This window comes from Gobio gobio (genome assembly GCF_949357685.1).
Source record: "Gobio gobio genome assembly, chromosome: 1".
Lineage (NCBI taxonomy): Eukaryota > Metazoa > Chordata > Actinopteri > Cypriniformes > Gobionidae > Gobio > Gobio gobio.
The window spans coordinates 47,072,958-47,099,263 of NC_137097.1; the positions used below are offsets into that span (position 1 = coordinate 47,072,958).

Sequence of the window (26,306 nt, forward strand, 5' to 3'; positions counted from 1 at the left end):
TTACTTTACACAATTATTTTTTTAATTATTTATTAGATTTTACCAATTGAATACGTTAACCCTTGACTAATTCCTTACTCATTCGAATCCCTTACACCTCTGAGGAAGGCATTAAGTAAACACTAAATGATACCGATAATACATTTGTGAAATACGTTATTTGCAAGTGCGTTGACAGTCAAAAATAGCACTAAATGTGTATTTTATGCTTTTTAAGAGCGATGTGAAAGGTTCAGCAATAACATTATACCTGTACGAACGGATCCACCACAGATTACAGAGACATTTGATGTTTGACGTGCATCTCTGGCCTTTTAATATGTTAAACGAACCTGATTGGCCCATTCTCACGGGGTGGGACATGATGGAGAAATTGGAAAGAGGCATTGCACTACCATTGGTCCATTCTTACTTCCGTTTATTCTTCGCCCAATAGAATTTAAAAACTCGACGGACCGGCTGAATGTCATTGGTTATCTCCTCCGCTAATCCCACCTTCCTCCTCGCCCTCAGTGAATCTGGGAGAGTCTTAGCCGAGAGGAGCTAATGACTCCACGGGCGGATTTATTTGGGTTATCGTAAAATTTGAACAGAGTGGAGAAACATATTTAAAATACGAAGCTTTTTAGGTTTTTTTTCTCACGGTTGAAGTTCCATCAGCCCGAATAATTCCACCCCGTCTTCGACTCTCTGGAGAGTTTAGTTTGTCTGGTCGATCGTAATGTGGCTCAGGGGCTAATCCTTGGACTTCATTCAATACTAATTCATCCCGAAGCGCTTCGTTTGGGCGAGCCGAACTGATTTAACAACCACACGCGAGGTAAAATACACAAATAAGCTGATAAATAACTTCTTACCTGTTGATAGTAACGTTACTTGGGCTAAAGGTAAAAACTGCTGTTGTTTCAGTCTGCTACTTGCCGGCTAAGTAACAATTAGATAAGAACTGAGTAACTTAAACGTTATCTTCAACCTCATTCTTAAATATATTTGAATATGATTTGTTGTCTTGATGCACCGACTTTAAAAAATCTCAGTTAACCATCTTATGTAATGTGTATGTTCTTTTCCGGTTATTAAAGGGACAGTTCACCCAAAATGAAAATTGTGTCATCATTTACCCACCCTCATGTTGATCCAAACCAGTATGACTTTTCTTTCTCCCATGGAACACAAAAGAGAGAGAATGACAGCCTAAGTCCCCATTCACTTTCACTGCAGTTGTTTTCCATACAATGAAAGTGAACAGTGACAGATCTTCTTTTGTGTTCAGCCCTTTAACACTGCCATGATTTATATGCAAGTGTACCAGTCCGAGTAGTTAGCTTGTATCACTAAAGGTTATGTTTTTCCCCAAGATACTCCTGAATAAATCCAGTCAGAACAGTTTCTAACCCCCTTTCCATTCACTTTCTCACTCTTCCATCCAGAATGACAGAATACAAGCTGGTAGTTGTGGGTGCTGGTGGTGTTGGGAAAAGTGCACTGACCATCCAGCTCATTCAAAACCACTTTGTAGATGAGTATGACCCCACTATTGAGGTAAGAGTTCATTACCTTTAGAATTATCTTTTTTTTGGCTATAAGAAATTGTCACACACATATTGCTGTTGTACAGTAGAATGTACCTCTCAAAGTAATAAAATATTAATAATAATATACAATTATTAAAACTTCAAGGAATAATCACACTATTTGTTCTGTTTTAACAGTAAACCGCTGTTGTGCATCATTTTTCTGTGCCAAAAATAAAAGGAATTGCTCAATTTGAATTTGATTACACTTTAAAAGATTAAATTCATTTGTTTACCAATATTCTTTAACAATACCTTTTGTATTAAATTCATAAAAATTAAAACACAGAATTTTTGGAAAAACAATAAAGCATTTCATATGTTCCTATCTTTGTAAAAATAAATAATCCAGTTTTATGAATTAAATTAATTAGACATCCTTTTTTGATTATTAAAATTTATTTAAACCATTAAAAATTTTGTTGTTAAATTGTAAGTTTCATGATTTCAATTAATTAGACATGTTTTTTTTTTTTTTTTATTGCTAACATTTATTACCATTAAAGGTGAACTATGTAGGATTTTTGCAGTAAAATATCCAGAAACCACTGGGCCAGTGTTATATATTTTGTTCAGTTGAGTACTTAGAATATCCCAAATGTTTCCAACTATTTGTAAATCATGAGAAATTGCTATTTTAAAGTCCCAGTGAACCGGAAGTTGCAACTGATTTTATTTCAGTGCTGTGACGTATTTCCAAGCGAAACGGAATATTGAATAGAGGGCAGGGTTTCACTTCAGCGCTCCTCCTCCCCATCTCTCGCTCATAGCAGACTAACGGTTGGAGGGGAGTGGTTAAGGATATTCAAACCCAAGCCGGCGCATAGTCGTCATCGGAAAGGGAACGCCATTCAAGACCGGAAGTTACTTTTCAGATTTTGATTAAAGATTACCACGGCAAACAATTTTTTTATGTGTATTAACTTGCACGGATTAATTGTTCACCCTAAGACCTGTAATGTGGGCTAACAAAGTAAATAAGACCGATTTTGATTTCATGAGGACTTTAACCAAGGAACCGGGACTTGTGAGCTATGCGTGTGAGGGAGTCGCCTGTCGATTGCGCCATATCTGCGTCACCCTCGGTTTCCGGTTTTATTCAGTGAAACACTTTACTCTCACAGCAGTGTGAACAAGTGTCATAGCAGCTGCCGAGCGAACGTCATAACGTCCTTTTCAACACACTCAGATATATCTAATACGATAAACAGAATTGCGTTACCTCATACTCATGACTGGAAAAGAGGAAGTGGCGCCGGCAACCGTGTCATAATAAAAGTCCCGCAGGCGACTATGCCATAATAACAGTCCCGCTCTTCAATCGCTCCTGCGGCCTTGCTCAGCTCCACAACACTCGCTCCTGCTCTGCTTCAGACTACAGTAATGTTAATAATCGCATCCATGAACATGATTTCTGCCCGAGTCCTATCCTTCCTGACTGTTTTCCACCGGCTGTGAGGTGAAGACCACATGTCCCAAGATTCTGCGCTCAAACGTGGCGTCATCAAACTACGCCTTTGTTTTGAACAGGCGACCTCTAGTGGACGGAAAAGTTACATAGTGTAGCTTTAAGTCAGAGTGCAGAAAAATTTAAATGGGAAAAAATTTATTTGGGAACATAAAATGGATAATTTTTAGTTTATTTATTTATTTTCATCTATTCCATGCAGGATTCATACAGAAAACAGGTTGTGATTGATGGGGAGACGTGTTTGCTGGACATCCTGGACACTGCAGGTCAGGAGGAGTACAGTGCCATGAGAGACCAGTATATGAGGACAGGAGAGGGCTTTCTCTGTGTGTTTGCCATCAACAACGCCAAGTCCTTTGAGGACGTACACCTTTACAGGTACATAGTCAAAAAAAAATGGACAAACTAATAAACGTAATGTATATTCAGAATCAGTTACCATCCAATAGTCTTTCAGACTTAATACTCCCATATTATATTTGAGATTTGTGGACTTGGACTGGAAAAAGGAATTGGTTGGGTCGGTGTCATATAACCTCCAATAAAGTTTCTTGCTTCTTGAAAATGGAAAAGTTGCTAGACTGATTTGAGCTAAAAATGACAGCTCAGAGATGTCGATTCAGCAGAATGACGTCACTGCACTGTATTAATGTACCAACTTCCTTTTTTGTCCCTTAAAATTGATGAGTAAGGAAACCAGTGTGGCATTAGAGAAGGACCAAGCAGAATTTCCAAAGTCAGGCTGTGTGAAAAAGAAATTAACCTTTTTTTGTTGTCTGTGCAGGGAGCAAATAAACCGTGTCAAAGACAGCGACAATGTCCCGATGGTGCTGGTGGGGAACAAAAGTGACCTGGCTTCACGTACTGTAGAGTCACGTCAAGCTCAAGAGCTCGCCAGAAGTTACGGGGTCCCGTTCGTTGAAACATCTGCAAAGACGCGACAGGTGGGTGAAGCTGATTTGAAAGTTTAAGGGACCATTCCCCACAACGCATTCCACTGAGCTGCTTTTCCACTGTTTTTTTTCTAGACAGACATGTTTGATCGTTGTGTGCTTGCGTATTTTGTTTCTAGTTTTTTCACGGCCCTGTGCCTTGTGTTTTTAAATGAAAAACGTGTTCTGTGTGAATGGCCACTTCCAGTTGATTCTGCTTTGACTGTGTTTGGGATCATTTTTGATGTCGGAGCAAAAATGGATGAGATAACTGGCAATATTGTGCTTGCATAAGTTACTCAATAATAACTTCTTGTTTATTGAACTGGTGTATAAAAGCAATATCACACTCACAGAATGTGCTGTTGATCTGAATACCATCATATCATTCAGAACAACAACATTGAGGGATTCACACAGAGTGCCAAAACCTAGAGCCCCCCTCCTCTTTTTTTAAAAGTTGAACTACCACATTTTAGAACAGTGTCATGCGCGAGATGTGAGCGCAACGTACAAACGTGTCAGTGTAGTACATTTTACATGGGAAAACAATGGAAAAGCAGCCTGGTTAAAGCAAAAATGTGTTCTGTGTGAATGATCCCTAAGAATGAATGAATGTTGCTGCATTAGACTTAGTTGTGGCACACTAATTGTGGCGAGGTTGGCGAGGGACATGGGAGGAGCGAGCGGGACCAGTGGGTGATTGAGATTGAGCACCACCTGCGAGGTCTCGAGTCCTCTCATGAGGGAACCGGCGAACGTTTAACAACTTTAATAAAATAAATAAACAAAATAAAATAATTGGCGGCAGCCCCTCACGGACAAAACATAAAATTCCAGGCCTGGCCCTCTCCCCTCCTCCACTGATGTCGCTCCTCCTTATATGTCTCCGGGCTCCCTCATGAGAGGACTCGAGACCGGTGTGACTCGCAGGTGGTGCTCATTCGCCCACCGGTCCCACCTGCTCCTCCCATGTCCCTCGCCAACCTCGCCACACTAATAATCCATCAGAAATATTCACAGCAGTTGGTTAAATTTAGAGGTTTTAAAACAAGACTTTTCCCAGGCTCACCATAACCCAACCCACCAGAAATATTTCAGCAAACCACCACGAAAACATTCGAAACAACAAACCTAATTAGAATCAATATTGGTAGGTCACACTTACAAAACAATCGGATATCAGCCAAAGAATTGCAATTGGTGCATCTCTAATTTTGATTAAAACACTTAATTTTGACAAATGTATCTGACATGAAAATATGACTAGAAAAATAACTGCTAGATTATCAAGAGTGCATCAGTGTTTTCAATAAAAAAACATAGAAAAGGAATAGCTCCATGAGGTGAAGCTGAAGAGTGAAGGGACACCAGTAAACTGAAGCCTGTTCTATATGACACATCCTATATAAGATTAATAAGATATACTAGATATCTTCTAGACAGACACAACATAAACATGGCATTACAACTTGTATCCGCACAAAAGGACGCAAAAGCAAGTGAACTTGTAATAAGTTACATGCTAGCCAGAAAGTGTTACTCCCGTAAGGGGATGCGCTCTTCCTGTAACAACACGGACAACTAAAGCACTAAAGTCTTCTCATTATGTTACATATATGGCACTTAACTGTATTTTCATGATCAAAGTGATTCCAAGCATCACTGCGCGCTTTCAAATCCATAGTTTCACTTTATTTCGCCTGTTTGGACGGCATGCTTTCCTAACGCTAACCAATCAGACCTCAGGTACCGGCCAAAATGCCGCAATAACCAACCATAAAAAAGAAATGTATGTCATAATTGAACGTTGCTGTCACGTCCAAGTACTCACATCCCTATTCATAACGCTTAATTAAAGGGTTAGTTCACCCAAAAATGAAAATTCTGTCATTAATTACTCACCCTCATGTCGTTCGACACCCGTAAGACCTCCGTTCATATTCGGAACACAAATGAAGATATTTTTGTTGAAAGCTGATGGCTGAGAAAGGCTTCAGATAGGCCTCCATTGGCATTCAGTACATTTACACTCCCAAGACCCATAAAAGGCACTTAAAACGTCATTACAAAGTCCATCTCACCACAGTGACTCTACAATAATTTTACGATGCGACGACAATAGTTTGTGCACAAAAAAAAAAAATCTAAATAACACCTTTATCCAACTTGTTATTGTCTTCCGTGTGTGCCTCCACAGCGCATGCGCGAGAATATGACGCAGATCCGGCGTTCGGACACATGACCCAGAAGCGATTTGTTTACAAGCAGAGGAAGACGCGCGTGTCTAATGGTGCGTTCACACCGGACGCGATTCGCGCGAGTGATTTACATGTTGAGTCAATGCAGAGACGCGAAATGGCATTCTGCGGCGCGAATTGAGCGTTTTGAACGCGCGAAACGCTCAAGTTGAAAAATCTGAACTTTGGCGGATATTTCGCGCCACGTTAACCAATCAGGAGCTTGCTCTAGTAGTGACAACAATGAGGAGAAAATCTGTATATTAATATCTGGTTCAGACAATATGATTATCACTGTGATAACATTAAATGACATGAAACACAACCCAGTCTCTTTTTGTTAAATGCAAGTTTATGTATGATCAATAATCCAAAAGTATAATGTATAACAAGCTATACATGAAATAAAGCAAACAATGCAGTCAAACATTCAAAGTCAGTGCTAGTAGGCTAACGTTACAACTGCAACGCACAGTTATAGCCTAAAAATATAAAGTAATGAAACTTATCTTTGCCCTCAGCCTAAACGATTTGCCAGGGAACAAATTATAGATCCATGAGACCAAAGATCGGCCGTTACAAGACGAATTATAGCTCGAGACACACCACAGAAACATCAGAGCCAGCGGTAGACGGCAGAAGGACTGGCCGAGGAAAGGATGCCCTCGCCGGCTTTCACGTGCGCTGAGCGCCGCTGTCTGCTGGAGCTCACAACTCCGACAACAGCAGATAAAATGTTCAAATAGGCACTCTTTATATAAATAAATCCCAGATTTGAGCTTTAAACAACTACATTATCGACTGAAAAAGTCTTAAAACTACGTTTTGTCACACATTAACAGTAGATTTTAACAAAAAAAAGACATGTAAACACAGCCCATGTCAGCCATTTCTCAACGAGACGAGCTGCTGGCGGAAGCCCCGCCCATGACGCGAATTCGCGTCTGTTGTGCAGTGAATGTCACGCGCGATTCACGCGAATTTCACGCGAGTAAACTCAAAATGTACACGCGTCCGGTGTGAACGCCACATAAGCTGTTGGATTCTACATTGATCGTGCTTTAGGTCTTGGCATAGTTCTCAAAATGCGGCTTAAGTGTGCATTTCATGGATTCCCGAACGCTGGCGCTACGTCATATTCTCGCGCATGCGTCGTGGAGGCACACACGGAAGACAATAACAAGTTGGATAAAGGTGTTATTTTGATTTTTTTTGCGCACAAAAACTATTGTCGTCGCATCGTAAAATTATTGTAGAGCCACTGTGGTGAGATGGACTTTGTAACAACGTTTTAAGTGCCTTTTATGGGTCTTGGGAGTGAAAATGTACTGAATGCCAATGGAGGCCTATCTGAAGCCTTTCTCAGCCATCAGCTTTCAACAAAAATATCTTCATTTGTGTTCCGAAGATGAACAGAGGTCTTACGGGTGTCGAACGACATGAGGGTGATTAATTAATGACAGAATTTTCATTTTTGGGTGAACTAACCCTTTAACACCATTAATTCTTGTTTTCTGTCTACAGGGAGTTGAGGAGGCATTTTACTCTCTCGTGCGGGAGATCCGAAGATACAAGGAGACGAACCGCAGCAATAAGAAGAGCAAAAAGCACACACAGAGACGCTGCACTCTTTTATAGCGATACACGCGTACAGCCTCGCACTGCACCCCCCCCCTGTGAAAGCAATGCACTCAAGGTCACACATACTCACATACACACATACACTACTGTAGCATCACACATACACAAACCCTATTTCCTTTTCTTACCGCTCCCTGTGTCTTACACCACCGGCCTTTGAGGAATAAGAACCTGACTGGCCGTTGTATGTGTGTGTATGTGCGCATGAGACCTCAAGGAGAACCATGCAACTGTGGAATTGTTTTGGAAAAGACATATTTTGACCACATTATGATATTCGGCTGGATAATTTAGTCCACCTTGCGCTGCTGCTTCCCTTTTGTGCTAAAAAGACCTGACGTATGTCAATAGTTTTACAGTTGTACTTTAGAACCACAGCAGCAAGGAACTTTGACCTTCATAACAAATTAATTAGGTGGTGAAGGGATATACTTTAAGTTGGTAATGGGTAACTGTTTTTAAGTAAGCCTTATGTCTCATCTCCAACTGTGTGAGCCAATCACATGTCCACGTGCTTCTGTTAGCGGTGGTCTGGAATGAGGAAGCTAAGAAGTCCCCTAAAGTTTCTGTGGCCTGTGGGAAAGCACATTAGAGCAAGTGGTCGCCACATTCAAAACCACTAACATAATGTATTGCACACCTTAAAAAGTGTTTCCACCTCACGCATTGTGGGATTTATCCAGCAAAGATTTTCAGTACTTGCTAAAAATGCTGTCATTTCATCATCAAAGGGGATTTCTGTAGTTTTTGCCTTATGTTTTTTTGGGGGAGTTTGTACAAAAATGTACATTTCATACATTCATCACCTTCCCAGAATCCATTTATCCCCAGGTTTCTGTTATGGCTTGGACTATAACTTAGCTGTCCTTCACTTGATGTAGCCCTTCTATAATTATGAAATTCAAATAAATCAAGCTCTCTTCTCTAACTTTTTTTTTTTTACCAGCAGTATTTTATGGTAAAGTTCTGTATTTTTGTAAAAGTTTTTATTTTATTGGATTTCGTTACACACACCGGCATTGTATTGGACATTACAATTTCATGTATTATGATGAAGTGTGTAAAATGCCAGATGTTCCCACCAGTGAAGAGGCTTGGTTGAGGAAGGCGAGAGTCCCCCCCCCCCCCCCCCTTAGTTTGACAGGAGACAGTAATAGTTTTGGTTCAGATTAAACATGTGACCAAAACTTGTGATTGATGCATTCCCTTTGCCACATCGACATCTGTAGTTATATGTTTTGTGAATAAAGAGACTTTTGGCTAGACGACTGTGTGACTTCCTTAATATTCAAACCTCAAATTGGAGTTGAAACTATAACCTGTTATTTGCTTTATAAAGTGTTACAACAGGTATGTTTTGATACACCTATTGTGGGAATGCTGGGGCAGTTGCATCATCTTTACTGGATATACTCTGATATAATCAGATTGTGTAGTTTTGAAATGCCATTCTCACAATGTCATTATGATGATATATCGGCTTTAGATGGCCCCATATGGTAGCAAGTGAGGTAAGACGAGACAAAAAAAAAACAAAAACAAGTTTAAACAATGAGGAACGGAGCAAGAAATTACCCTATATTTCTAATTTGTCCATATGATCTAGGTTGCCTGAGAAAGATTATTTTTCTGGTATGATCCATGTGGTATTTCAAATACTATATGTAACCCTTAATATACAGTATATTGGACTTATGACTAAAACCCAAACATGCATGAATCGAATATTAAATATTGGCTAGGGCCATTTTAATTTGTTTTTTTGTAGCATCTTTTTTTTTATGGTAAAGAATCACTATTCTATCTGACAAAATTTTAAACATAGAAATGTCCATGACTTGAAATTATATTGCTTTTAATCCGAACATTTAAAATGGATTTAGTTTAAAAGAAATTTACATCTTGTATGTATAATGTTAAATTAGACAAGAAATCAACCATTTTACAAAAATGCACTTTATTTATTCAACCACTAGAAAATTAAGATTCTTTACAATCTGGAGTGTGACAGACTCCTTCACTGAGGTAAGAGGATTAATGAATGTTGAGAGAGCTGATGACAAAAAGAAAAAAAAATCCCAATCCATCACCAGCCAAAACGGGAAATGAGCTTCTCCTGATCATCTAAATCTTTCTGCACTTTCTTCCTCATGTAAAATATGGGGCAGTCTCGACTGAAAAAGAGAATTTTTTTTATAACCACTGTTATATCAGCTATCACCAACAAAATTCAAAATATAGTGAATATTCAATATATTGTGTAGGGCTAACATGCATGTGTGCAAACACCTGGTACAAAGCACGTCTTCATGGAGAGAGCCTTGACAGCGTTGACACTGAGTCCACAGACGAGAGAATTTCTCTTCTAGAGTTGACAGATGAGCAATCTAAAAGATACACACAGACAATCTTTAGCAACAGTAAGAACATATTTTGCCCCACTTACCAAATATTTTTTGTGTATATATAAAAAAAACACACCTCTTTCTGATAAAGCGCTGACTCTTTCTTTTTGCAGAAGTCGCATACAGCCGCTGTAGAGAGGAAAATCATCAGATGTAATTTTGTGATACTACTGAACACACACACACACACACACACACACACACACACACACACACACACACACACGATACGTACCATCAGTTTTGAGCACAGCTCTGCAGCCAATGCAAGTGCTTCGTTTCGTAGCAAAAGCCATGAGACCCCCGACCCTGGATGTCAAGACCGTCTTACAGCGTGTGTGATCTCCCTCTGAAACAATACACAGCAAAAAACAGTTTATCATCAGCTCTGAGGCACGGTGAAAGAAATTCTATTTTACCGGAGTTTGCAGTTTGAATTGAATGTGATGAGATAAAAAGGTTATATACACATCACAAAACAATAGAAATGTCTTTCTATTGTGAAGTTCTTACTGACTGCACTAAAAAACATGAATACACAGTGTAGTTTCGCAAATAAATGACTCATGAGCCAGCTCTTTTAATTTAACATTGAGAAAGACACACAAACTCTGACAAATCCTTCAAAGAATGAACTTGCTGAACTGGCCAGAGCTAAACTAATATCTAACTGAAAATGCAGTCACGCATTTATGATCTGTGAATTTTCACAGGCGAAAACCAGTCATTTCAGTAGGAATTCACATAAACAAGAATTTTGCATGATGGTGAAAGATTTCTGTGCAGATTTGACCAAAATAAAGCTGCAGTTTTTCTTCATATGGCTACATTATTGACAATAAAACATTTTTTGCCCTCGAAATTTTGCTAATGTGATCACACCTGTAATGAAACTGCACACCATTACTTTCGGTGATGTCCAACTTGAAATGAAGCAAGAACTGCTTTGTGTACTTAAAGGGTTAGTTCGCCCAAAAATGTAAAATTCCTCACCCTCATGTCATTCCAAACCCGTAAGACCTTCTTTCATCTTCAGAACACAAATGAAGATATTTTTGATGAACCCTTTCTGACCCCACTATAGACAGCTACGCAACTACCACTTTCAAGGTTCACAAAGGTTAAAATAGTCCATGTGACTCCAGTGGTTCAACCTTAATTTTATGAAGTGACGATAAAAAACACTTTGTACATGGACTATTTTAACGATGTCTTTCCTACCTTTCTGAACCTTGAAAGTGGTAATAAGGATGCTGTCTATGTGGAGTCATGTTTGGAACGACACAAGGGTGAGTCATTAATAGTTTCAGCCTCAGATGTCACGACAACGGACCGTTGGCTGAACGTCTGATGCATATGAAACACTTCAGGAGTTTCGAAGTCGTCATCTGATTGGTTGAATTCTACAGGATGTCCATGAGACTTGGGTGTTGCGTTCTTTAATGGTCCACCAAGAAACAAATGCCGCGACTCCATACTCCCTCGTGGAAGAACGCCGTTGTGTTTACAACAGTGACAATGAGCGCATACCAGGATCAACTAAACGCTGAATTTTCAAAAGTATGTGAAGTTTGCGGCTCCATTGTTGCAGTAAACTTGAACAACGTTCTTGAATTAATAATTTGTAGATGCACGCCAGCCTGTTATTGCAGGGACATCGACTTTACGCCCCTAAACATGACGCGGGACAAAACGAACTGTGATTGGCTGTGTAACATGTCAGTCAAACGTCCTCTTGGGCAGTCCTTGGCCAATGAAAGCTGCGGTGGAGTCCAGACTTTCTGCCGTCAGTCTGAAGGTCTGGCTACGCGAGACTAAGTCATTAATGACAGAATTTTCAATTTTGGGTGAACTAACCCTTTAAGGTTTGTGAAACTTAAATCAATATCATTACCGACAGGTTGTTCATATGACAATATGTGATTAAGACAGATTTGCGACATTACAGTCAATTGTGAAGGTTTAAGCCAGGGGTGTCCAAAGTCGGTCCTGGAGGGCCACTGTCCTACAGAGTTTAGCTCCAACTTGCCTCAACACACCTGTCTGGAAGTTTCTAGTAGGGCTGCACGATTAATCGAAAAAAAATCACGATCTCGATTCAAACATAAATGCGATCTCATTTCTTAATGTTGGCGATTCACTTCCGTGTATTTCCCTCAGATCATGCTGCGTTCACGCGTTATTGGTCACACCAGAGCTCGTCACACTCACACAATAACAAAACACTAACCAATCAATCATAAATCTCCACTTCTCTCCTCTCCCTCATTGGCCATGTTTCGCTGTTACTGACGTGTAACAAGACGGCAGAGCAGACCTAAACGGAGTCAGATTTGTAGCGGTAAGATGTAAAAATTAACCGCAAACTGTGCACGCGCGCACGGCAGAGAGGGAGAGAGAGCGAGAGACCTTGCGTGTGTGTGCTGGTGTGCACCTAATGAAGCGCATGTAAGACGGAGAGCATCCTGATTGGCTTGTTTCGGTAAGTCAACCAATCAATTGTCAGTGTGGGCGGGCTTTTATCTCTTCTCCCGAACCGAATTAATCAGTTCAGTATATCTAGAAACTGGAGCGCCATGGCAGAGGGAGAGTGCCCCAAAAAACGAAATTATAAAGTATAAACATAATGACAATCTTGCACGCTGTACAGTTTGTTACTGACATGTTATGTTTGAGTTAAACAAGTTTCATTTCATGTGCATATTTTTCAGGTCGGCTAGTTGCCAAGGCTACATGAAAACAACAAACTCCTTAGACCTGTTTAAAGTTGCAATGAAATATAAATAAAAGCAGTTTACATAAATAGTATAAGCAGCGTAAATAGTAAAAGTGATCTACATAATTTTACATATTTTTTTTTACAAATAATTGCATAGGCCTATAGAAATTATATATTAATGATATATTATATTATAATATACAAGTAAAGTCATGTTCTGTGGTGAAATTCGGGATAATTTTCCTCCTGTCATGTTTTTTTTTTTTTGGGGGGGGGGGGGTGTTTTGGGATGTCTGTAACACTGTCTTAGTACATTAAGCCACGTTAAGCGTTTTCTTATAACATTTTTTTTTAAATATTTTATTTATAGTTTTCATTTTTTACAAAAACCAAATGAAACAACGAAATAAGACAACAAAAACACCCTCTCTCCACAAGGCAAGATATTAAATAATCATAAAAATAGAAATAAACAGTAATAAGCATATATTTACATCTAGTCTGTCTACATTTGTTGTTTCTACATTTTAATTTAATTGTAACTAATTACTTTTATTTAAAATTGATTCTTTTTTTTTAAGTATAAGAAAAAATGAGAATCGTGTAAGAGAATCGTGATCTCAATTCCCATGGAGAAAAATCGTGATTCACATTTTAGCAAGAATCGTGCAGCCCTAGTTTCTAGTATGCCTAGTAAGGCCTTGATTAGCTGTTTCAGGTGTTTAATTGGGGTTGGAGCTAAACTCTGCAGGACAGTGGCCCTCCAGGATCAGGATTGGACACCCCTGGTTTGAGCGGACTAAACGATTAGAGAAGATCAACAGACAACAGAGAGAAGTCTGCTGTTCCACTGGAAGACTGAGTTATGACATTTTGATTAATAAACATTACGAGGTCAAGAAATTAAACATACATGGATGAATTATTCACAAATTAGATCATTTTCATTTCATGCCGATTTTATCATCTATTAAGCTTACAAACAGAGGATGTTTACTCACTCAGTAACACGCTCTCAGCTTTGGTCTCTCCCAGTATGGGCTCAAAGATGCGCAGCAAAGGCTTGGAAAGCTGCTGCTCCAGGTAGTACTGTGTGTCTATAGGGATGTTGTTCTCCAGCACATAGATTGGGTCCTGAGATACAGAACTCAGTGGTTATAACTACAGTACATAAAATCAACCACATCTAAACGGACAATACACAATACTGACCTCTGATTTCATATATGCCGCCACTCCCTTTGCTGCTTTGATGATGACGTACGGAACTCGATCTCCGAGGTTTGGAGCGCTACCAGCATCACGCTTCCGCATCCTAAAACCCATGTTGGTGGAAGGTGATTATATGCGCAAGCATGGGTGACATTGGGCCCCTATATTTATTGTAGTCATGGAGTTTCCCGATGTGAGCCGTCATCTCCGCTACCAGTTGGAGCGGTTAGTCAGGCCTCCACAGACAGCGCGTGTCCTGACTCTGAGCGAGATCTAAATCCACATGAATGGCCCGTTCAGAGCATAAGCAAGAAAAACTCGATTTACAGAGAGTCAAGCTAGTCTACAGTAGTAAACGGCAACCTCTTTAAGTTATTCTTGTCTGTGTGGATGAGCACCACATCGTGTGAAATACATTTTTCTTGCTTGCGACGACTGATAACACACAACGAGAAACACTATGAGACTCTCGGACATTGCAGTAAGCTACTGAAACTTGAATGGGCCATTCATGTGGATTTAGATAAAACAGTTAATCGCTTTGATGTCGTGTTTGTGGACACCGTTTAGCCCTTTCACAGTGGGCACGCAAGGCATATAAAATTATTATTATGATTAAGCTTCTTTTATTATTAAACTAATATTACAATTAATTTGCCCAGCAATATTTCACAGCACATCAACGCATAACCGATGCGCTGTGAGGATATAAATATTATTTAGATCAGCTTACTCCTCATTTCAAAAATAAAATTCACACATTGGGCCACAAGTGAAATATTGAGAAAATAAATTTGATTAAATCGCTCATGTGCTGTTAAGTTTGCCGTTAACAAGCTTTTGTAATAACAATAATATCCGTAGTAAATTCTTAAACTGTAAAAACTATACATTTAACAACTTAAATTAAAATAAGCTTTGACAGAAATAAAAAGATTTGATTTAAAACGTAGTCTTCACACAAATGAAATGCTCCAACTCTCACTCGGGTATTAAAGCTGCTGCCGGTTAATTTGACCAATGAACTTGCGCCTCAACTTTTGTCATTTTAAATGTGATACATTTTATATCGGTCTCCGTCTTTGATATTGCTACTGTCACTACGGTTACAGTTGCTAGATCCCATTGCATGTTCATACAGACAGTATTTGAGACACTTTTGGAAGCTGATTGTGAACAGGATATTTCAAGAATCACTAATGCGGTTATCAGTTCCAAACACTGACAGTGTGAACATAGCCAGTGGTCATTCCAAAGCTGGCCATGGTATAAAAAACAAAACAAAAAACAACAGCTACTAATGTATATTAAGAGTCACATTCTCCAGAAATTGGATTTTATAAATTGAAAGTTATCAAGGACTTTTCTAAAGAAAGTTTCTAAAGGTATGACATTTTAATATTCATACATTAGCACAATTTGAAATGACTAATGGCCTAGTGACAATTTTATTCGAGGAAGGGGTCCTACTGTAATGCTATAGTCCAGGGGCCTCTGGTTATCTGAAGTCTGAACAAAATCAGCAGCAGCAGATATAAAGTCACAATTGCGAGTGTGAGATAAAAAGTCGCAATTGTCTTTTAAAATGTTTTATTCAGTAGCGTAAACAAGCTTCCATATTTAATCCCCCCCCACCCCCACCCTAAATAAAAACTTGGATTTGCATGTCTCATGAGAATGGCCAATTTCAATGTCGGAAGGGCGACTTTTTTATAAATACAGTCTAGACAATAACACACACACGCACCTCTCAGCTAGTTCGACGTGGGCCTGTTTGCCGGCATACTCCTGTGCAGTGCGTGTCAGCTCTTTTGTTATGACCAGCTGACTGATGTCAATGCGGTTACACAGAAGGTCAGAGATCACCTCTTTAGCATGGGTTACTGCTCCATCAGGGTCTCTAAAACACAACACACATTATTATTCATGTGAATTAATGTGCATGTTGGTAAATGAATGGTGTTGCCATCAGAACAAACAAAAAAGGCTTTTATTAAGGCTTGTAGAGTCATGTCTTCACTATTACGCATGCTAGTTTGTGCGTCACTGTTGCGTATCTGAGCGCATGGTGGTTTTCTGAATGTGGCAATGCTTGTACCTGTCAATGAGGATGTTTTGGAGGCATGTGTTGATAAGGTTGGCCACTAGAGGGCAGTTGTCCCGTCTGACAGTCTCTATTCCTTTGCAATCCATCTTATCATGTTGTTCAGCATTGGAAGAGAAATACAGTCCGGCATACCTCTTTTTATTGATCAACAGATATGGGTAATAAACCTGAAAAAGTGTAAATGAGACAGAGGTTATTAAGAATAATTAATAATTAACTGTACAAAAAAGTTCCATTAGTTAATGTATTAACATTAATAACGAGCAATGCATTTGATACAGTATTCATTAGGTAATAGAAATACAACTGTTCATTGTTAGTTCATGTTAGCTCAGGTCCATTCAATAATATTAACAGATTCAACTTTTGATTTAAATAAAGTTATAGTAAATTCTGAAATTAACATCAAATAAGAATAATAATTGCTTTATAATTCGTTTGATTGTTAGTTCATGTTAGCTGATGTAGTTACTAACTAATGGAACCTTATTATAAAGTGTTACCATCCTAACATTAGATGGGGTCTGTTACAAAATCTTGGCCTGCTTCCTGTACCTTCTCAAACTCTAATTTGATTGGTGGAACGAAGTGGGAGGAGACCCAATCAGCTGCCTCCTTTCCCAGGTTCATTGCTTCCTGCACTGTGGGCACACCTAGCTTCACCATCACAGAGTCTGTGTCTCCGTAGACAACCTGAAACACATTTGATTTGCATCACTGCATGTTTTCGGAGCACTGAAATTAAAGAAAAAACAAAAACATTCAAGCGATGAAATACCTTTGCATCTGCCTGGTAACCATTAGAGACTGTGTATTTTGATTCCACAAGCTGTTTGGTCTGTTCAATCATCTGCCTACCAAAGCCTGTGACGCTCTACAGATGAAAGAGAAAAACTTAAAGCATCTCTGTCTAAAGCTGACAGTATTTACCCATGTGGGAGCGCTGAAACGGACCTGTGAGATCTCCAGACAGGGCAGTTTGCCCACCTGAGCCCCAGTGAACCCGTACACTGAGTTCGCACTGATCTTCAAAGCCAACTGCCTTCCGTCCAGCACCTGCTTTTTAAAGGGGTCTGTCTCTTTTTTCAGCTCTGCCTTCGCCCTAGAGGCACAACAAATAATACAATTATTTGTACAATAATACATTTTTTATTATGCAGAACTATTTGGTAATGAATACAAGACATTTATTTAATCTTCATTTTTTGTTGTTGAAATTATCACCTTTTCCTGGCACCCAGCAGGTTTTCCAGGATCTCAGGGAGAAGGCCCTTCCTCACGGAGCTCTTCACAAACAGATCACCTGTAGGGGTTTTGATGAAATCTTCTGGAGTCAGACTAAAAATGCACACACAAAAAAGAAGTCCAGCTTCAATTAGTCACAAAATGGAGTATATCACAATTAAAATGAATGTAAATCAAAGAACACATCACATGACACACTCTCCTCTCACCCTAGTTTGTCAACCTGGACCTTCTGCAGGAGTGTAGTGTAACATAAGTTGTGAGCCATCATGATGGAGGGATACAGTGAGGAGAAATCCAGAGTTGTTATAGGAACACTGTAATACCTGTAAACACAGACACACACAGCTTCTGCATTTGTGAATCATCTACAAAGTGAATCATCTGCAAAATCTAAATGTTGCTTTAATTTACATACTACCAACATCCAAGTTAATGTCAATTTTGTTTTTATTTACTATCAGAAGAAAAAATCACGCACTAGAACGTTTTTGGAATAAATAATTCTGACTTAAAGAGTTAGTTCACCCAAAAAAGAAAATTCTGTCATTCATTCATTCCTCACCCTCATGACGTTCCAAACCCGTAAGACCTTCGTTCATCTTCGGAACACAAATGAAGATATTTTTGATTAAATCGGTGAGCTTTCTGACCCCTCCATAGACAGCAATTTAACATTTTCAAGGTCCAGAAAGGTAGGAAAGACATTGTTAAAATAGTTCATGTGACTCCAGTGGGTCAACCTTAATTTAATGAACCAATTAGAATACTTTTTGTGCGCAAAAACAAACAAAAACTTTAAACAGAACTTTATTCAACAATTTCGTTCCGGCATGTGTCAGTCTCCAACGCAGTTTCCATTGTAAATACAGCACACGCATGCGTCGTGGTGCTCACGTGAACAGCATCGGCTGCCAGAACTCGAAAGCGCTGCACCGTTTACAATGTAAACTGCGTAAGAGTCTGACACAGGCTACAACAAATTGTTGAATAAAGTCGTTATTTTGGTTTGTTTTTGCGCCCAAAAAGTATTCTCGTCACTTCATTAAATTAAGGTTGAACCACTGGAGTCACATGGACTATTTTAACGGTGTCTTTACTACCTTTCTGGGCCTTGAAAGCGGTAGTTGCTTAGCTGTCTATGGATGGTCAGAGAGCTCTCAGATTTCATAAAAAAAAATCTTCATTTGTATTCCGAAGATGAACAAAGGTCTCATGAGTTAGGGGGGAGTAATTAATTAAATAATTTTCATTTTTAGGTGAATTAACCCTTTAAAGATTTTCATTTATTTATGTGTAAAAAGTTTGATGTCAGTAAGATTTTTAAATGTTCACCAAGGCTGCATTTATTTGATACAAAATACAGTAAAAAGTAATCATTTGTAATATTGTGTACAATTTAAAATAACTATTTTTATATATTTACATGTAATTTATTCCTGTGATGGTAAAGCTGAATTTTCAGCATCATTACTCCAGTCTTCAGTGTCACATGATCCTTCAGAAATCATTCTAATATGATGATTTGCTGCTCAAAAAAACATTTTTATCATCAATTTTGAAAACAGTTGAGCTGCTTAATATTTTTGTGGAAACCATGATACATTTTCTCTGTATTCTTTGATGAATAGAAAGTGGAAAATAGCAGCATTTATTTAAAAAATATTCTTTTGTAACTGTATAAATGTCTTTTCATGTCTGTAATGTTTGATCAATTCAATGCATCCTTGCTGATTAAAAGTTAATTTCTTAAAACTCTTGCTGACCCCAAACTTGAACAGAAGCGTGTACTTTTTGATGTTTTCTTTCTAGAAGTCAATATATGCAAAAGTGGGTACAAACCCTTTCACTGGTTCTATGACAGTGGCTCCAGTGTAGTCCTCCCCTCCCTCTGCCCTTACCACTGGCATCACCAGATCCTGCTTCATAGCCTTCACAATAAACAATTATTAAGCGATACACATTAAATCGTAGCTAGGTTTGTTACATAAACACGTTACAGAGAGACATGTGCAGACCTGTCTCAGGAGTTGTGAAACCACTTTAATCTGCTGTCCACGAGACAGCAGGTAAGTCAGGGGCACCCCAGTTACTCTGGCCATTTCCATGTAATTAATGACGCACATCAACTTCTGCAGCAAGCGAAGGGGCAGATACGCATCCTTCAGACAGTATACAGCCAAACGCCTGCGGGTCTGCTCATTCCCATTCTAATCAAAAACAAAGAGAGAGGAAACAGGGTTTTCTGTTGGTTTACTGGACGTCTTAGATGAGGGATCTGATTGGCTATAAGAGGAGAAGAGAGATCTGATTGGCTGCACCTGTAGATCTGTGATGATAGAATGCTGCACATCCTCCTTCTGCTCCTGCAGAAAATGGAAACTGACGGCATTTAGTGTGTAAGAGCGCAGTTTATAATCTCTCAGCAACACCTACAACAGAGAAAAAAAACTGGGTGAGTCACAGCAAGAGCAGTCATGAATCAATCTAATGGCACAATGTGAGAGTCTGAGTTAAAGTGTGCATACCTGTAATAGATCAAACTGCACACGTCCCTCTATATTAAGAATTTTGTTCTCTCTGCGGCCCATCTGCTTGCTCTGGAAGCTGGAGTCTTTTAAAACTGATTTGATGCCCCACACACGGCCCAGATATGGGAACAATTTCACCTACAGAGACAGAAAAACGAGTGACTCCGATCATCCCTCTACCTGAATTTTAATAAAAAGCCTTTAGGTTTGTGTTCACTTTCACGTTTGTGATAAAACATACAAAATCACTTTACCTTTAAGGTGGCAGCTCTGTTGATGAGGTACGGAAGGTCAAAGTTCTGGATATTGTAGCCAGTGATGATGTCAGGATCCACTGTCCTCACAAACTCAGCCCAACTCTGAGATAAATCACACATATTTTTTACATTATATTTGTGAGTTTGTGTGTATAGATAATACCTATATTATAAAAAACAGCCTTATCATACAAAAACAAAATTCAACAAAAAGTGAATAAATAAATATACAGAAAACCAAAGTCCAAACATAATCAAGCCAATGCACAAGCCGCTTTAACATTGAATGAAAAGGTCTGAACAAACAAAATAAATGTGCATTATATAAAAACAAATAAACAAAATAAATAGCTGCAAACTAAAATCCTACCACAATATGGACAATTAGGCTATACCTGACTCACAGTCGCAATTTCTTTGCATATTATTACATGTTGTCAGAGAGAACTAAGTAAGCTCCGTTTTGTTCACAATGAAGCCAGTCTTTGAGAAGATGCGCTCCAATGGTGTGGACATAGAAGTTAAACATGTAGTGCAGTAATCGCGGTGCAAATTTAGCTACCAAACTCCGCACGAACCATAGTTTACGTTGACAATAGAGCGAGCAGCCATGTAAAGTGGCTAGCGTTAGGCTACTAACATGTTTCGTCATGTTTAAGATTGCACGTCATTCTCGAAATGTTTCCACAGTTTGGATTTTCTGCCCGACATATTACCGCATGGACCAGTCGTGTTAACAAACTGTCACTACATGACTTCACTATTCCTGCAGAGTTTTTTTTCTGCAACTAACCTTTTTCTAACGTTAAGTTGACTATTAGGGTCAGCCCTGAAGTGGAACTATGTACATTTGACAGACAATACACATGTACAAATTTCAATACCTGCAGTAGCTGTTTCTCCTGAGTAAAGCAGAGAATCTGGGAGCCCACTATACTGGCACAGTTCTGTAAGGTGAAGACTGTCCGGATAAATGGCTCCTTCTCTCCCTGACGCTGCACCATAGAGGCGATCTGAATCACGGGGTCGATCTCCGGCTCTGGAAACACACCTGTAACACACAAAAAAATTTACTCATGCAGCAGGATATAATACTTTTATTTGCAGGCAATTACAAGGCCAAGAACAAGTGTGACACACAGTAAGCGGTTTGTTAATACTTTACGTAGACAAATGGTTTGGTATATCAGAAATCTCAAATAATATGAAGGACAAATTCAACAAAACCTAATACAGTTTGTTTACAATCTTTAAAAATATATATTAACTAAAAACAATACAAATTTCAACTTGTGGGGGCACTAAATAGTTTAATTGACCCCACAATTTCCAAATGAAATATTGATATAAGTGTGCCAAATTTCACAACTTTCTACCAAATGGTTTTATGGGAAGTCAAACAATCCAATGCAGCGAAATTAGAATAAGCTAAGCTAACAGAAACAGAAGGTATGATGCCTTAACAAACACCTTTTCTGCCAGCACACTCAATATCAAAGCTTAGGACTCTGAGTGGAGCGATCCTCTGCCATTCTCCTTCAGCTGGATGACTGACCAGATCATTCCATGCCACATCCACCTCATACTGACACAGGGAAACCTGAGAGAGAAATCAATTAAAGACAATTCAATGGATCACTCTAAGGCCTTAAGTGACTGTTGTTGTTTGGTTTCTTTTTACCTTTCCTGGATGTTTTGAATCGGTCTGTCCTTCACGTCTCTCTTCCCTCAGCATGTACTTCCCTTTTGGAAGCTCAATCCAGCAGCAACCGACAACATCACTGTCCACCATGAACCTGCAGTCGCATGTACACACAGCAGACCTTACATGCTTTATCAGGTCAAGCAAACAATGTCTACCACACATCAACGATTCTGAATAGACAACTAAAGAAACAACATGCAATTTACTTGAGGTTCTGACAAAACATTCATTGCTGCAGTCTATTTAAATGTTATTTTACTCATTTGAATTAAGCCTTTTTTTTTTATAATTGAATTAATGATTCAATGAGAAAGCAACTCTAGTTGTCCGGTCCGGTTCCGTTCACACAGTGCATGGTTTCTGAGAATGTGGCTGCAAGTCCTGAAAATGTACAGGTGTGATTATAAAATGCGGTCGTCACTCCCGTAAATAACTGAACTGTGTGTGATCGTAACCGTATTAAGGACTTGAATATAGGACTGACAACCGTATTCCGCTGCTGTGTGAACGAGACCTTTGTGAAGCTGTTTTATACCTACAGCCTACATGACAACTGCTCTCTCTGGGTCAGATTTGAATGTTCGCTATGATTGTACTTGTCAAAGGCTGAATTGTCGTCATTTAGGAATTAGATTGCGTGGGAGTCTGAATCGAGATTGCGATCTTTTGACGATTAATCATGTAGCTCCAATCACCAGTTTTTAGAAACTTTCAAGTACACACAACACACACCTGATCTCAAAGTCAATGTTGGCTTCAAAAGCCTGGTAGCTCTGGGTGGTGAAATTGGCAAATTTAAATCCCTGCTCCAGGATACGCTTCGCTGGGGCAATCAGACGCGGCATCGCCATGGTAATGCGCAGAAAGTCAAGAGGTCGGTTTCCATGGTAATGATACATACCTTAGCACAAATATGGAAAAATTAGTCAGCTACAAACAGGTCATACAAACAGTTGCATTTACACTGCCTTTAAATGTTTGGGGCTTCTTTTTTGGTTTTGAGAAAAAATAAATTAATATTTTAATTCAGCTAGGATACATTAAATTGATCAAGAGGGACAGTAAAGAAAATGACAAAATGTATCAGGGTTTGCACAAAATATTACTGTTACAGCATACGACAATAATAAGATAATGTATTCTGAGCAGCAATATCAGAATAATTTCTGGTAATGCTGAAAATTCAGCTGACATCACAGGAATAAATTGCAAATATATTCAAAGTGAAGACATTTTAAATTGTCATAATATTTCACAATATTACAGTTTTTACTATATTTTTGGTTAACTAAATGCAGCCTTGGCGAGCAGAAAAGACTTCTCTGAAATTTTTTTTTAAGAATCTTAGCGACCCTAATCTTTTGAAATGTAGTTTATACACACACAAATTTACATTAAAACGACTTACTTTCTTTTTTGGTGATGTCCACTGCCAGCACAGTGACCGCTATGTTGTCTTTATTGGAGCGCATGTCCTTCAATACAGCAGAATTCAGCTCTCTCTGAAACTCAGCCAAGTGTGCATTTGAAAAGCCTAAGGGATACACAGACATAGTGAGAAATCATGAAAGACGTACTTACTACGTCTCAATGACACTGAGCAACATCCTGTAATTGGCAGCTCACCGTTGGGGGCAGGAACATAGAAATACGGGGCGAATCCATGAATATGGCAGCACACGCTATTTCCACTGTCCGTCACACCAAACATGCGCACTATGGGCACTTTGCCCTGTACCTGCCCGGGCATACCTGCTACCGCTGATCCTAAACACCAGACAACAGCACATTGAGGGAGAGGTCAGGTTGAAATCATGAATTTTTATGTGTGCATTTGTGAGAGAGCATGCATTTCTCACCCAGGTAATACTCCAGGTCAATCTGCTGGAAAATGAGCGTGTCCGAGTTTGGTTGAAGAGGCGGTGCATGAGGTCGTTTCCAACGTGGATTAAGATCAGCGGAGAATAAGTCACCTGAGCAAAAGAGGGCAGGTCATGTCAAGGGTCACAAAGCGAGTAATGTTAGTCCTTGCATTCAAAGAACAAAATAAAAAGACGACAAAGTCTGTGAAAAGAATTATTCACCGAAACTGGAAATATAAAAGAAAATTGATATCATATAATTGTGGAAAATTCAGATCCAAGATGCAATACCATGAGAAGAAGCTTTTAACAAGATGTGGAAAATGGAACCTTGTGCTGAATAACTTAATTATTTTGAAATGTCAATTAGTTTATGATTTTATATATATACAGTATAAACTGTATATACACATACAACCACTTTGCATGTATTTTCTTTGTCCAATATATTGTTATGGAACTGGCTTCTTTTCTTTTTTTGTTTTGTACTGTAATTGTATGCATCGGTTGGTATGTTGTTTTGAATATTTTGTAGATATTTTTGTGTATAATAATGAATTAAATTTAATTAAGAAAAACAGACAAAATATACTTACCCACTGGAATGACATCATGGCCAGCTTGCCCCTCCCCTGACTCCACCTCCATTTCCATTTCATCAAATAGAGCAAGTTCCTCCTCAAACTGGGAGGGACTATCCTCCCATTCTGTGCTCATTTTCACCTTCTTGGCCTGTGAAAGCCCGCCCATTCCTGGGCCTCCATTGCGCCTTTTAACGTCCATTCTGAAGCAGCCTTGCAGAAACAATTTAAACTCTTTATGAGCAAATTAAACACTCAAAAACACTTAAAACTTCCTGAGATGACTCTTTAAAAATAGCAACAACAACAACAATTTCTGATTCTGAACAAAACACTTAGGATCACTTCAATCTGGTCAACTGAATTTGTGTGGAATATGTCAGCTATAACATATTTATAGAGTATAAAGGAATAATAAAGATATAGTACACGTCACATGATTAAACATCTCAGCTCACGTTTCAAAGGTAAAGAATAACAAAAACAACGTAGAAATAACATTAAAATGGAGCGCGTGACAGCTCTACATAATTTACATAAAAGGGGCGGGGCTAACGAAGCAAACGTACTGCTTGTTTTTCGAGACACGTTATTTATAAAATAGTGATTTGGAAAACTATTTCCTTTCACTGTTTCAACTTCCAGCTAGAATCAAATTTTGATGATCTGAGTAGGTATAGGCAACACAATTATTAAAAATCATAGCATTCATATTTCGTTTGCCAAGCAATGTGTTTAACTTTTACACACACGTGTTATTTAACCTATAATTAAACGTAACTGTTAATTCAGCAATCAAAAGTAACATACAGCAACAATAAGATTGTATAAACATGATTCAGGCTCATATGCTGCTTATTTTCACATTGCGTATTAAATATAACGTTACTAGGCGAACTGGGCAAACAAGAAACCTAGCAGAACATGTTAGCAATGTGCAAACAACAAGAACGCCAAGCAAATTCATGCAACATCGCAAAACTAACTGCATCAGGCAGTCTAAGATACTGAGGTGATCTCTAAACACGGAACAAAGACAATATTTCACCTTTTATTCCAGCTCGAGCTCTAGTACACCATATATGCACTAGATAAATCTCCCGCCACTTCACAGTGTTGTTGAATGTCAGTTTCCACCGGAAATCCGTTTTCCCGGCAAATCTGCGTAGGGCCCACCGAGGACTGCAATTGGCCAACATTTAGGAAGTGATTCGCCTGCAATGCATGGACGACGAAAACTCCCATGTTGAGAAGGTCGTGATTAAGAAAAGTGATTAAAAACTGTAATTTTAATTGATAGTTAGATTTACCTTATTATATACTATGCAAGTTATATTTTTTCACAGCCAAAGTACTTAATTTGGCATGAGTGTTTTACATACAATTTTGCCAAAGCATCAATATACGCATTAAAAGCAGTCACAAGAAAAAATACAATAAGGCAGGGGTTTTCAAACTGGGGTCCAGGGGTCCTCCAGAAGGTTCTAAGGAGTTCCCAGAAAATTTCAGAGATGAAAAAGACAAAGCAAAATGTATAAAGTCTACCGAACATTTAAACTGTTTAATTTCTAAACTTTTCTCTTCTTTCTTGCCATATGCATACTTTCCAGAATTGTATATGTTTGCTTTGTATCTTTCTAGTGAGTTTTTCTCACTATTAGTCCCCTTTATCTCGCTCACTGGGGTTGTAAGGCAGTATTCTTAATGCAGTACGTAAGCTGATTACATAGATTTATTGTGAAAGCTGCTCATACAAATAATTATTAATTGAAAATGTTCTTCAGGTTTACACATCCAACATTTAAGTACAGCCAATTTAAGTAT

General features: G+C 38.8%; 2 protein-coding genes across 2 annotated transcripts; one reads left to right on the forward strand and one right to left on the reverse strand.

The window, feature by feature from the left end:
• The first annotated feature begins 511 nt into the window (after positions 1-511).
• Positions 512-9,122, forward strand: LOC307130433 (GTPase KRas). The gene is made up of 5 exons (XM_079823398.1): positions 512-820; positions 1,431-1,542; positions 3,245-3,423; positions 3,830-3,989; positions 7,742-9,122. Exons 2-5 carry the CDS (start codon positions 1,432-1,434, stop codon positions 7,853-7,855), a joined length of 564 nt encoding a protein of 187 aa, XP_079679524.1. The 5' UTR covers positions 512-820; position 1,431; the 3' UTR covers positions 7,856-9,122.
• Positions 9,123-9,793: 671 nt separating this feature from the next.
• On the reverse strand, positions 9,794-25,697 carry pold1 (polymerase (DNA directed), delta 1, catalytic subunit). Its single transcript, XM_079822130.1, has 27 exons — positions 25,531-25,697; positions 24,498-24,695; positions 23,899-24,012; positions 23,666-23,806; positions 23,448-23,573; positions 22,772-22,940; positions 22,016-22,130; positions 21,805-21,934; positions 21,219-21,385; positions 20,332-20,436; positions 20,075-20,215; positions 19,868-19,978; positions 19,565-19,756; positions 19,389-19,477; positions 17,756-17,872; positions 17,526-17,639; positions 17,256-17,403; positions 17,080-17,175; positions 16,857-16,994; positions 16,293-16,468; positions 15,942-16,094; positions 14,195-14,297; positions 13,984-14,116; positions 10,499-10,612; positions 10,340-10,392; positions 10,148-10,245; positions 9,794-10,032 (listed from the first exon to the last, which is right to left on the reverse strand). Exons 1-27 carry the CDS (start codon positions 25,679-25,681, stop codon positions 9,945-9,947), a joined length of 3,480 nt encoding a protein of 1,159 aa, XP_079678256.1. The 5' UTR covers positions 25,682-25,697; the 3' UTR covers positions 9,794-9,944.
• Positions 25,698-26,306: the final 609 nt, after the last annotated feature.

Bases quoted from the DNA above. Each gene is read 5' to 3' on its own strand.
- LOC307130433 (XM_079823398.1), top strand. From the start codon at position 1,432: ATGACAGAATACAAGCTGGTAGTTGTGGGTGCTGGTGGTGTTGGGAAA. The intron at 3,424-3,829 runs GTACATAGTCAA...TTGTCTGTGCAG, and splicing joins GAGGACGTACACCTTTACAG to GGAGCAAATAAACCGTGTCA. The intron at 3,990-7,741 runs GTGGGTGAAGCT...TTCTGTCTACAG, and splicing joins CATCTGCAAAGACGCGACAG to GGAGTTGAGGAGGCATTTTA.
- pold1 (XM_079822130.1), bottom strand. From the start codon at position 25,681: ATGTTGGCCAATTGCAGTCCTCGGTGGGCCCTACGCAGATTTGCCGGG. The intron at 19,757-19,867 runs GTGCAGCCAATC...GTTTTTGATTAG, and splicing joins CTATCATCACAGATCTACAG to AATGGGAATGAGCAGACCCG. The intron at 17,640-17,755 runs GTGAGAGGAGAG...GTGCATTTTTAG, and splicing joins GTCCAGGTTGACAAACTAGG to TCTGACTCCAGAAGATTTCA.